Source organism: Balaenoptera physalus (genome assembly GCF_965194825.1).
Source record: "Balaenoptera physalus genome assembly, chromosome: 4".
Taxonomy (NCBI): domain Eukaryota; kingdom Metazoa; phylum Chordata; class Mammalia; order Artiodactyla; family Balaenopteridae; genus Balaenoptera; species Balaenoptera physalus.
This window is the reverse complement of record NC_138891.1, coordinates 27,910,765-27,924,841: the sequence shown is the minus strand read 5'-3', so window position 1 is coordinate 27,924,841 and position 14,077 is coordinate 27,910,765. Positions and strand designations below refer to the sequence as shown.

Genomic DNA, 14,077 nt, shown 5'->3' with positions numbered 1-14,077 from the left:
ATCAACTTATGAGAAAGATAAAACCATGCAACATTTCCCACTCCTTAGGTAGTGAAGCTAAATAAAAGTTGATTTTGGTCAAAGAAAAAAATCCAAAAGTATATTAAAGCAATAATATGTACCCTGGAATCTTTCTTTGTTAGAACTTAAAAATGGATGAATTCTCAACTGCCTGAAATAGGTTAGATATAGAAATAGCTAAATATAATGAAGGGTAATAGTACTTCTTAGGGATCCCATCCACTTGTTTGATCATATATAACGGGTTTGAACTGCTCCACAACACTCAGAAGATATGGACTTACAACTCTTATTTATATATACCAAAGGAAAATCATCTTGGGCCACCACCTGTCAGATTGCCTGGGAGTCCAGTGTTATCTTCTTGGATTAACCCAGTTCTCATGGAACATCCAAGAACATTAAATTTTTTTCTTGTGTGTGAATTCCCTGGTGGTCCAGTGGTTAGGACTTGGCGCTTTCACTGCCAGGGCCAGGTTGAATCCCTGGTCAGAGAACTAAGATCTCACAAGCCGCACAGTGTGGACAAAAAAAAAAATTTTTTTCGTGTGTGTGTGTGTGTGTGGAAGGGATGGGTGTGTTGTTCAAGCTTACATAGTTCACATGAGAGGACCATCTGTTTGGTCCTCTTTTTCCAAGCAGGGGAGCCCAGGTGTCTGGTGATGATGATGGTGATGTGGTTATCCCTTACTGCCTCGTTGTCTTGATGTTGAAAGCTGGTCCTTCAACTTGTGAGCATGCTGCTGTGATTGAATACTTTGACCGTGTGAGGTCTGCTGATACATTTTGAGGAAGCTGTGAGCCTTTGCTAGAGCACAGCACTGAAGGAGAATCCCGTCTAAAGTGCCAGTTTATTCAAGGCAACCTTGGTAGAATTACTGGAAGCTCTCGGAACCTAACCCTGTCTGTTACACACTTTGCAATTCTCATTTAGGACGCAGCCATCCTGGAAAGGCTGTGCCAGGTTGGCTTGGGTGTCTATTCTGTTCTTTACCACAACTGCGACCAGTATTTCTAGTTCCAGCAAATCTATTACTGCTGGGTTATATTCATTTTAATACTCAAAGTGCAAATGAACTCTTTTACTCTCCCACTCCTTAACTATGATCTATCCAGATACACCTCTCTCTCCTCAGAAATGCTTCATTGCCACCAGCCACGCTCTCCAGTTTGACTTAAACACAAAAGACAGGTAGGATAATACATTTTAGGATAATAGGCTTGATTGCTTCCCTTGTGCATAAGTGTTTGAAATCAAGTGTCTTGTTTAAAGATCCTGAGAAGCAAAACTTGTCTAACATCTTAAAGCTAAATAAGCATATTTTTCTTATCTTTTGGAAGACAATTATGACAATAAAACCAAAGCTTAAAATTCTATATGATTGTCATACACATTAGAATATTTTATGTTCTAAGTTACTACAGGTATGATATTATGGGGAATTGTGAGGTTGAGAATTGTTGGTAAGTGTACAGAGGCTTTGTCTTTGAGAGTTTTAAGCACCACGATAAAATGATGTGGAAGCATTAAAGAGGTTTAAGTGGAGTGACACGCTAGACAAGAAACTACTCTCAATATATTTGAGAGAGAAAAAAAAGGAACACAAGAAGGCTATATAAGAAACAATTGTATTTGGTTGAGTTAGGAACCAGTAATAAGGTTGGCTGCACTTCCTTATTTTTCTTTTTGAGCTTGTTGTAGTTTCATCCATTAATATAGATAATGGAGGCACCATATGCCTATTATTTCATGTTCCAGAAGCCTTATTGTTCATTTATTTCTTAATTCTCTTCACTATCGTATCTGCCCTCCCCCATCTTCCTTCCAAGCTCCAGTAGGACAGAGAGCTATTTTCATTTTAATTGTGATGTATTCCAAGCACACAGAATAGTGCTTTACATGTAATGGGCAACACAAATAGACACAAACACAATTATTTGCTGTATGTCTTTATTCATTATTCAGCCATTTTATTTATGATTTTTCTAATTCTAAAAAACATTTTGCATGGCTCATAGAAATACAAACAATACACTAAAATAAAATTTAACATAAAACTAGTTGAGAGAACTGGGGAAAAGAAAAATAAGGTTAAAAATAAGTTAGATAAAGCCAGGGATAGATTAAGGTTACCAAATGTATTCTGTGAACTCTTGTTAGACTCTTGTTACAGGTCACCACAAATTTGGCTTTAAACTTGGTAGCAACTGATATAAAAAAAGGAATATAATAAATCACATCATTTATGATTCAATGTTACACTAACAGATACACACACATACATACATACATAGAGATGGTCAGGAGGACACTAGTTATTCATGATGTTGAAATCAAAGAAAACTTTCTGAGGATCTTCATGGAGAGGACACTTTGTAATGAGGTTGGTAAAAATCTCAATGAAAACTCTACAAGTAAGTATAGTATAGTAATTTCAATAAGAGTTGTTTCTTATAATATTCCTACCATAAATGTGTATGGGATGGATGAAGGCTTTGTGAAAGATGAACTGAATTGGAAATAATCAATTCCTCTCAGTTCTAAAATATCTAGTTTTTTTTGTTTTTTTTAAAAATTTTTTGGCCACGCCATGCAGCATGCATAATCTTAGTTCCCTGACAAGGGGTCGAACCCACACCCCCTTCAGTGGAAGTGTGGAATCTTAACCACTGGACTGCCAGGGAAGTCCCCTTTAGTTTTATAACAGTTTTAAGCAAAGATGATTAACCACAGTGTAGCTGTATGACTCAGGCTTATCAGTGCACTTTCCTCGGTGGCTCTAAGGTTCCCAGGTTAGACTTACTGACTAGGCAATAAGAGCTGGCAAAACTTCTCCTTGCTACACTTTCCTCATCTGTAAAATAGGTTTAACCATAATACTTACTTCACATGTTGTTTTGAGACTTGAGTTATTTTATGTAAAATTATACACAAATCACTTTGGTAAGAACTTTTCCATTTAGGTTAATCCCTACAAATCTGCCAATTATTCTATATTCGCAAACTGTTTTAGACATCTACCCATTTTAACAGCCAAGTCTTTGAAAATTATAACCTTTCCTATTGGACACATTGAATAAAAAAAGGATAAATTGGAGATACTATTTCACATCCACTAGAATGGCTAAAATTTTTAAAAATTAAAAAAAAAAAGCAAATTAACTATACCACATGCCAAAGAGAATCTGGAACAACTGAACTCTCTTAAATTCCTAGAAGAAATGTAAAATAGTGGAACCACCCTGGCAGCTTTTTTGTTTGTTAAACAGACATAATATGCTCATAATATGCTCCTGGGTATTTACCCAAGTGAAATGAAGACGTATACCCCTGAAAACCTGTTTATAAATGTTTACAGTAGTGAAGGGTAGCAAAATATGCAACCCTCAAATATACCACTTTGGCATAAGGCTTATTTTAAGCTGAAGGCAATTGAGAAGAAGCAGATACGAGAAAAGTTCGCTACCTCCTCCTATTTGCTTAAAAGGAGGACATAAATTTACAAAGGCTTTACTCTTCCTGCCTCTACCAGGAAGAACAAATGTTATTTCCCCTAGACAAGTTTATGGCCTATGAGTCTGGAGGCAGCATCAGAGAAATTTACATGGCAAACTTTATTAATTAGCCTTTATCTCCACCTTTGGAAGCCTAAAACTGCTTAGCTTTAGTCCAGCATTTTCCCACAAATTTATTTTTCTTAGTTGAAGATGTTATAAAAGCCAGAGTTCCAAGCTATCCCTTTGAGTTACTCATTTACCCCTGATATCTCCCTTCTCTATATGAGGTATACAAGTTAATGAACCTCTGTTTGTTTTTCTCTTGTTAATCTGTACTTTATTAGGGGTCTCAGCCAAGAACTCAGAAGAACAGAACAAATATTATTTTTCCTCCCTTACATTAGTTTTATTCATATTGCCAAAAATTGGAGGACCTCATATTACAATCAATTGGTGCATAAATAAGGTGGAGTCCATCAATGGAATAATTTCACTAAAAAAGAATTAACTATTGATACACAAAATAACATAGATGCATCTCAAAACCTTATACTCAGTGAAAAGAACTTTACTTAAAGATTACCACTGTATGATTCCATTTATATAACATTCTGTCGAAAGCAAAATTATAGTAAGAGTGGATGCTAGACATATAAGATCAAGTAATGGCAGGGATGACTCCTTCTGAGGGCTCTGAGAGACGCTCTATTCCATGCTGTTCTCCTAGCTTCTGGTTTGCTGGTAAACTTCGGCATTATTTGTCATCTGCATCACCATGAACTCTCCCTTTATCTTCACATGGTATTCCTCCTTTGTGCATGTCTGTGTCCAAGATTTCCTTTTTTATAAGAACATCTGTCATGTTGGATTAATTCTCCACTCTACATCAGTATGACCTCATCTTAATTAATTATGTCTGCAATGATTTTATTTCCAAATAAGTGCACATTCTGAGGTACTGGGGGTTAGAACTTCAACATGTAAATTTGGAATGGCACACAAGTTAACCCATAACAGTCTCCCTCAACTGGGGCTTCTAGCTTTGCTTCCTCGTTACGTTGGGCTGCTGCTTGGCTCCCTGGTCATGCAGGGCTGAAGCCTATGCTCACCAGCTGGGAGGGGCTGTTGGCTTGGTTTCCCTCCCAACCTGAGCATGGCTGTTGTATGGGTTCCTTGGCTGCCTAGAAGTTACTGGCTGAGCTTCCTTGTGGGTGGAGCTAGAGGCTATGCCCAGTAGTTGGGTAAAGCAGTTTGCTTGACTCCCTGAGTGAGCAGGGTCATGGGCTGGGCTCTGAGGCTATTCCAGGGTCACTCACTGGGTTCCCATGTCAGGTGGGGTTGGAGACTATGCTCATCATGTGGGCAGGGCTGCTGGCTTGGCTCTCTGCCTGGGAAAACCATAAAATCTGTTTGCTGGGAACCCAAACCAGGCAGAACTACTGGCCAAGCTCCCTGGCCAGACAGGACACAGCTGGGCTCTGCAAATAGGCAGAGCTGCTGATTGGGATCTCTGCTTGGGTACCTTCACCAGCACAAATGTAGTCTGCCAAGATCCACGTGCTGGTGGCTGTGAGCCCTACCCCCTTCTCCATCTCTAGCTGATCCCTGGTGGTCTAGTCTAGACTCAGAACTTATTCCCCCAGTAATCCCCATGAGGCAAGACCTAAGTAGTCCTCTTGGGAAGTATCCTGAAGCACTGGAGAAGCTGCATGCCCACCCTGGGCTCTCTTTTTCCCACTGGAGAATCCATAGGCCCAGGGGACTCTCTCAATGCTGCACTGTGCTCCCGGGGGAAGAGGTGATGTAATCAAAGTGCAACTATTCCTCTTATGCCTCTATTGTGTTTTTCCTTGGTTTTTCTGGTCAGAAGGGGGTGCTTCAGCCTCACACCAGGTTGTGGGATTTTCACAAAGGCATCTTGTCTGTGTATAGTTGCTAGTTGGTCTTTATGTGAAGGGGGCTGAAGTCACGAACCAGCTCTTCTGCTACCTTGCTGACATCACTCTCTCTAAAAATTATATTAAATTAAAGATTCAGAAGCTAGAAGCAATGACATAAATGGTTTAATGCAAAAGATTGAGAAATTAAATCTAAGACCTGCAAATATATGTAAAGAGTGAAATTAGAGAAGTTACTAAAAATAATGCTAAAACACTTAAAAAAAATTTAAAGACCTGTTTGTTATTTTCCATTTTCTCCTTCACATCCACTCTTCATTCTATTTTTACCTTCCCTATGCTGGGGGTGTGGGAGCAGGGAGGAGAGGGGAGATTTGGTGAGCCATTGGCACCAACCTCCTCTTGAGGCTGGCCAGTGGGGGCACCAGCAGATATTAGGGAGCAAGAGGAGAGAGGGTTTGAGGTAATCATCCCACTCTGGCACATCCTGAGAGGCATAACCTGCATTCGATTACCATAGTCCTTTGCTCACTGGATGCCAGTGTTAACTCTGTGTCTTTGCCCTTCACTCCCGGGAGTGATTAACTTCCAGCTGATATCGGTTCCTGGCTGCTCTGCCATTCATTTTTCCTCCTTAACTCCACCCAAACCTCTGTAAATAGTCCCTTTATTACACTCTCTTCAATCACCACTTTTGAGTGTGCCTGCCACCTATTTCTTGACAGGACCCTGGTTTATATTAGGATATGAAGAAATATTTAATGTGAGGAAAAACAATAAGTAAAAAGAGGAAACCTAAAGAAACAAGTGGAGCACATATTTAGAAATAAAGAACAGAGGATCAATTAGGAGTCTGGGATTAACATATACACACTACTATATATAAAACAGATAACCAACAAGGACCTACTGTATAGCACAGGGAACTGTACTCAATATTATGTAATAGCCTAAATGGGAAAATAATTTGAAAAAGAATAGATATAGGTATATGTTTAACTGAATCACTTTGCTGTGTACTTGAAACTAACACAACATTGTGAATCAACTATACTACAATATAAAATAAAAATTTAAAAAAAGAAATAGAGAATACTCATAATAGCAGCAAGTTATGGGCTACTGTTCTGTGCAATTAACACACACATGCATGCACACATAAATGCAAATGGTTGATTGAAAACAAAAGATAAAAAGAGGAAGGGATGGTGAGGGAAGGGCAGAGTAAGAAAACCTAAAAGAAATTAAACCAATGATACATTTTCTAGGATACTCCTCTCTCTTTACATTGCTTTCAGAATAGAATTTCTCAAATCTATTCAACCTTTAGGCTGCTTCCTCCTCTGGAACTTCGTCAACAGAAACCTTGATGGCAGAGAATCATATTTCTCTTGCCATTCAGCTATTGCTTCTCGGTCTTATTTGGGTCTATTTTTTAGCTTATCTTTCCTAGAGAATATAATGATTTTTAAAAGAGACAGTAGATAGAATTAGAGTTGAGATGATCACACATGTTGAGAGAAATCTTATTCTAACAGGATAATAATGCATACAGTAAGTGCAATCACAGGTAACAATTCAGCGAGTTAGTTTCTAAAACTACATTTCTCATGGTCAGAATGGCCATCATCAAAAAATCTACAAACAATAAATGCTGGAGAGGGTGTGGAGAAAAGTGAACCCTCCTACACTGTGGGTGGTAATGTAAACTGATACAGCCACTATGGAGAACAGTATGAAGGTTCCTTAAAAAACTAAAAATAGAACTACCATACCACCCAGTAATCCCACTACTGGCATATACCCTGAGAAAACCATAATTCAAAAGCACACATGCACCCCAATGTTCATTTCAGCACTATTTACAATAGCCAGGACATGGAATCAACCTAAACGTCCCTCAACAGAGGAGTGGATAAAGAAGATGTGGTCCATATATACAATGGAATATTACTCAGCCATAAAAAAGAATGAACTTGGGTCCTTTGTAGAGATGTGGATGGACTTAGAGACTGTCATACAGAGTGAAGTAAGTCAGAAAGAGAAAAACAAATATCGTATATTAATGCATATATGTGGAATCTGAAAAAATTGGTATAGACAATCTTATTTACAAAGCAGAAATAGAGACACAGACCTAGAGAACAAACATATGGATACCAAGGGGGAATGGAGGTGGGATGAATTGGGAGATTGGGATTGACATATATATGCTATTGATACTATGTATAAAATAGATAACTAATGAGAACCTACTGTATAGCACAGGGAACCCTACTCAATGTTCTGTGGTGACCTAAATGGGAAGGAAATCCATAAAAGAGGGGATATACATATACATGTAACTGATTCACTTTGCTGTACAGTAGAAACTAACGCAACATTGTAAAGCAACTATACTCCAATAAAAATTTTTAAAAAAGATACGCACACCCCCAATGTTCATTGCAGCACTATTTACAATAGCCAGGACATGAAAGCAACCTAAATGTCCATAAACAGAGAAATGGATAAAGAAGATGTGGTACATATATACAATGGAATATTCCTCGGCTATAAAAAGGAATGAAATTGGGTCATTTGTAGAGACGTGGATGGACCTAGAGACTGTCATACAGAGTGAAGTAAGTCAGAAAGAGAAAAACAAATATCGTATATTAACATGTATATGTGGAATCTAGGAAAATAGTACAGATGAACCTACTTGCAAAGCGGAAATAGAGACCCAGATGTAGAGAACAAACATATGGACACCAAGGGGGGAAAAGCAGGGTGGGATAAATTGGGAGATTGGGATTGACATATATACACTACTATGTATAAAATAGATATGTAATGAGAATGTACTGCATCGTACAGGGGGTAAAAAAAGAAGGTACAATCTGTCTGTAGGACATATATGAAGTTAACCTTAAAAATGTATTCCAATATACAGTAGGTGCAGACAAATACTGATTCCTCTTATAGGAGGTACCTAGAATAGTCAAATTCATAGAGTCAGAAAGTACATTGGTAGATGCCAGGGGCCAGGGGGTGGGGGGATGGGGAGGGGGAGGGGGAATGGGGAGTTAGTGTTTAATGGGGACAGAGTTTCCATTTAGGAAGGTGAAAAATTCAAGAGATGGATGATGGTGAGAGTTGCACAACAATGTGAATGTACTTAGTACCACTGAACTGTACAGTTAAATATAGTTAAAATAATAAGTTTTATATTATGTGACTTTTACCACAATAAAAAAAAGGGGAAAAAAATCTGCACATTTGTTTTCCCCACCAATAAATTTCTAGTACTTAATCTCAATAAATAAATAAATGAAACTATGTTTCTTTTTTTAAAAAATTTTATTGGGGTATAGTTGATTTACAATGTTGTGTTAGGTTCAGGTGTACAGCAAAGTGAATCAGTAATACGTATATATACATTCACTCTTTTTTTTAGACTCTTTTCCCATATAGGCCATCACAGAGTATTTAGTAGAATTCCCTGTGCTATACAGTATGTTCTTATTAGTTATCTATTTTATATATAGTAGTGTGTATATGTCAATCCTAATCTCCCAATTTATTCCTCCCCACTGTTATCCCCTGGTAACCATAAGTTTTTTTTCTACATCTGTGACTCTACTTCTGTTTTGTAACTAGGTTCATTTAAACACTTTTTTTTTAGATTCCACATATAAGCAATATCTGATATTTCTTTCTGTGTCTGACTTACTTCCCTCAGTATTTACCAATCATTTATGTTTTATCCAACTATGTGTGAAGCACTGTTGTAAGTGCCTTACAAATATACCTTCTTGACTTCTTAACTCTATGAAGTAGGTGCTATTATCATCACTATTTCACAGATGACAGAAATTAGACATGGAAAAGTTAAGTAGCTTGCCCAAAGACTGAGGACTTGGAAGCGTTATAGAAAGGATTTAAACACAAGCAGGCTGGCTCCAGATGTTGTGCTCAATTTCAATTGCTGAATCAATAAATATAAATATCTTAAGTGTCTTAGGAGAGACAATTCATTTTCTCAAGATGGAGGAGATACACATTGATCATGTCCTAGTTAAGATACTTTAATTGGAAATCACAGAAGCCAGCAAAAGCTACCTAATTTTAAAAATCAAGGATTTTATATAAAAATTTTAAAAAGGATAGTTTACAGAAATTGAAAGCAAAGATGAAGCTATCAGGATGTGAAAGGATAAGATACTAAAAAATAAAACTGACTAGATGTCATGATAAACTTTTCTCTGTATTTCCTGTCACAGCCTATCTCTCTTTTTTGCTTCATTCTTTCTCAAACTAGTTTTTTGGCTTCTTCCTGTATGAGGCAAGTCAAGTAGAATACAGTCTCTAGGAAGCCTTTAGGTTTATAACTTCTTCATTTGGGATCCCTGCTCTCAGTCTCACTTTCAACTTCCTGGACGGAGTATCTAATGTTTGACTTTGGTCTGGTGTCCACTTCTGGTCTGATGGAAGGAGGCAGGTTAACCAGAGTCACAGAATACAGATATGACAGCGGGGGGCAGTTCTCAGAGAAAGGAAATCACTTTGTTCTAGGCAGATACTGTCAAATGTGTTTGTCATCGATGTTACCTTGAGAACTGTGATCCACTGACCGGGTAGGCATTCAGCGTGAGGGATGCCTGGAAGAGTTTCAGGCTTCCAGCTATGAGAATGGTCTTCAAGAGCAGAACTCAGAACCCTGAGAAAGAAATTGACAAAGAACAAAGAAAACAGAATACTCTTAGAAAAATACTTAAGGAATAAGAAGCAAATGTAGCTTGGTATTGAAAGAGGTACTTGTTATAAAGAGCACTCACTATGTATTTGCTACAAAATTTTCTTCGCTTTACTTCTTATTCATTTATTCATTCAACAAATATTTTTTGAACATTTCCTATGTAAGAAACATAGTGCTGTTTTCTAGAGTCATAGGTGACTAAAAAAACGTGTTCTTCCTTTTTGTCGAAGGGGATCACAGAATATTTAAATTATACCATAGAATTACAATATCTATCTATCTATCTATCATCTATGTATCTATCTAGCTATGTACCTTCCTCTGGTATTTTCAAGGAAAACATCTTTGCTGCAAGCAGTTTCGCTGTACAACTAATAGATCATAAGACAATTTTGCCATAAAAGATAAAATAATTAAAATAAAATAAAATGGAAGAGGGACATTATAAAGGTCATAGTAGAATATGAAAAATTAATAAAATTAAAAAAAATTTATTGTGGAAAATGTAAATACAAAAAAAATTCAAATACATTTAAAATGTGTATAGATTCATGGTTATAGTTGTATCTGGGTGTATCTTAGAGAAAGCCATGATACTTCCTTTCTCAAAGTTGATCATTAAGGATTCAGGATCTAATGTCAGACATAAATTCTTTATGATACGAAAAAAATCTGCTCTAAGTCTCTTTACATTTCCCCAGAAGTTAAATAAACAGATGAGGGATGCTGATATGTCTTATATGTAACTATATATAACTGGTAGTACACATCTGGACTATATTTAAGTGTTTCATCACATGCTCAGTCCTTACATTTTACCAAATCATCTAAGCCAGATTCTGTGCCAAATACCAAAATTCTGTCTACGTCATGTTCTCCACTATCAAATAGCAAAACATCTTCAGAATTTTAAAGAAACTTATACTTACCAGGAATCACATGACAACTTCTTTTGGGAGGATAAGAAGAGCTCGATTCTTCTTTTCTCTCCAACTTGTAATATTGCATGATAAATTTGGTAAAGATGGCATTAAAGGACAAGCTGTTGTATCTAAATTAGCTGAAGAATTGATAAATAATGCTCTCAGAGAGAGTTCTGAATTACTAGCCATCTCTTATGTATTTGCCATAGCTTTGTAAACTTTTGGTTTTGATGGGTGGGAGGGGTGACTGTGCTCACTGAAGGATTTGCAAAAACTGATATGTTATCATTTTCTAGTGTGATGGTACCAAAATTGTCAATCAACCAGTTATTTTGTCTTTTACAGCAAAATAGCCTTAAAGCCAATTAGTTGTGTGATGAAACCGCTTGTGGCAAAGAATTTTGTGGCTAAAATACCGAGAACCTATCTATCTGTGTGCCTATCTATCTATCATTATCTATCATCTATCATCTGTCTATATCATCTTCAAAGAACGTATAGAAAAAAGACATTTATACCTACTGTCACCGTTCTGATTTAACATTATTCTAGAAATTTGGAGTAAATCAATAAGATCAAAAAAGAAACTTAGTCATAAGTTTCAGAAAAAAATTGCAAAGTATTATCACTAGCAGATGATATGCTTGTCTAGCAAGAAAATCAAAGAGACCCTCTTGCACCCTTGGTGGGAATGTAAATTGATACAGCCACTATGGAGAACAGTATGGAGGTTCCTTAAAAAACTAAAAACAGAACTACCATACGACGCAGCAATCCCACTACTGGGCATATACCCTGAGAAAACCATAATTCAAAAAGAGACATGTACCACAGTGTTCATTGCAGCACTATTTACAATAGCCAGGACATGGAAGCAACCTAAGTGTCCACCGACAGATGAATGGGTAAAGAAGATGTGGCACATATATACAATGGAATATTACTCAGCCATAAGAAGGAATGAAACTGAATCATTTGTAGAGACGTGGATGGACCTAGAGACTGTCATACAGAGTGAAGTAAGTCAGAAAGAGAAAAACAAATATCGTATATTAATGCTTAATGTGGAATCTAGAAAAACGGTAGAGATGAACCACTTTGCAAGGCAGAAATAGAGACACAGATGTAGAGAACAAACGTATGGACACCAAGGGGGGAAAGCGAGGAAGGGGTGGTGGTGTGATGAATTGGGAGATTGAAATTGATATATACACTAATATGTATAAAATAGATAACTAATAAGAACCTGCTGTATAAAAAATAGATTTAATTAAGTTAAAAAAAATCAAAGAGAATCACTGAAACATTCTAAAATGTTTAAGTGAATTAAGCATACTGGTTAAAACAAATATACAAAGTCAACATATTTCTAATATATGAGGACTAATCAGTTAAAAATAAAATGGGAAAGATCATATATTAGCAACTAAATAAATGAAATGATAGCTATAAATAAATACAAAATAAAATACCAAGGAATGAACTTCAAAAAGAAGTAGACTGAACTATACAAAAATGTTCAAAATTCTGCCGTGGAACAAAAGAGATGATTTTAATGGGAGAGGCATAACACACTTCTTTACAGTAATCCACGATAAATATATCCTAAAGGAAGCAAAAGGCATTTTGTAGGAACCTTACTCAATTATGAACTTTACTTCCAAGAAGAAATGAGATTAAAAAAAAGAGTAATGAGAGAAAAGTCAATTATATAGTTGAAAATATACTATCATGTTCTTATAATTTGTTGTGATATTTGCACAGTATCACATAGATCAGTCTATCACAGTGTAGAAAGCCCAAAATCTTGTCCAGGAGAAGAACTATGATGAATTTAGCTCATCACAAAAATAGCATTCTAAAAGAGTGGAGAAAGAATGAATTATTCAATAAATGTCCTGGTATAGCTTGGCTCGTTATTTGGAAAAATAAAAGAATCTATGACTCTAATATAAAATACATGAACAGTAATTATTGCTGAAATAAATGCACAGGTATTAAAAATAATATTCAACCTTACAAGTACTGTCACAAAATATTGACAAATATTTATGTGTTCTCATGGGACTAGTCTCTGTAAACATAAAATCAAAAGCAAAAATCACAAGGAAAAAGTGGATAATTTTGACTACATAAAAATAGAAAACTTTTTTTTGAAAAAAAGAGTAAATCACTGTTAAAAGATATGTGACGATTAAATGAACAAGTGTTTTCTTAGATTTAAAATACAAGAGCCACAAAATAAAACATTTGGTCTTGAAATATTAAGATATCTTATGCTAACTATATTTGAAGAGAAAAATATCTTGGAAATGCTTATATCCTGTTATATTACATAACATCATATTTTAATTAAATTCTCAGATTAAATTTTTGGTATCTCATTTTGAATGTTCCAAGTCACCTCTTTCAAACAACTTCCATTTTTCATACAACCCAACTAGAAGAAAATTTCCGAATCTTCATTTATAAGGCAGAGGTTTCTCTTTGTATGCTGAGTAGTTTATTTTTTCTCATACAAAGCACTATAATGATACCTCTGTGACAAAGCTGCTAGTTTTATTGTTCTGACCACATTGACATCAATGGCAATGTCCCTGTCAATGGTATCTTTTGGATTCAGACTGTTAATCTCATCATTAGACACAGGTGAATAAAACAAAATACTTTTTAACAGCTTTGGAATAAAAATAATAAATCCCATGAGAGTAGGTTCCTATAATGAAACAGATCATGCATAGAAGACTTTGAAATTTGGTGATAAGGCAATAACAGCTTCTGTCAGATCCCGGTAACTTCATTTGACAGGTGTAATGTTTCTACTTTGTCTTCATTTAGGACAGCTTTGCTTCAGTGACTAGGAAACATAACGATGAGTTGTAACAGCTAGCGGTTCAAACTACTTTTCCAACTGAATCCCGAGGTGACGCTAACAGACTTGCAAATAGGGAAATTAATGGTTTTTCACAAGACTCCTCATGAAATCACACAACTAT

The 14,077-nt window shown here is 36.2% G+C and overlaps 1 protein-coding gene across 3 annotated transcripts in view; it reads right to left on the bottom strand.

Moving 5' to 3' along the window:
* The window catches only part of LOC309660534 (uncharacterized protein), a 248,223-nt gene that overhangs the window by 39,580 nt on the left and 194,566 nt on the right, over positions 1–14,077 (bottom strand). For 2 of the 3 annotated variants that reach the window (XM_082461345.1, XM_082461346.1), the window contains exon 4: positions 10,011–10,119. In XM_082461345.1, the coding sequence (XP_082317471.1) occupies positions 10,011–10,119 (109 nt within the window). Of the gene's footprint in view, positions 1–573; positions 5,528–10,010; positions 10,120–14,077 lie in introns of those variants that run through there. The other variant, XM_082461347.1, reaches the window with a different exon arrangement.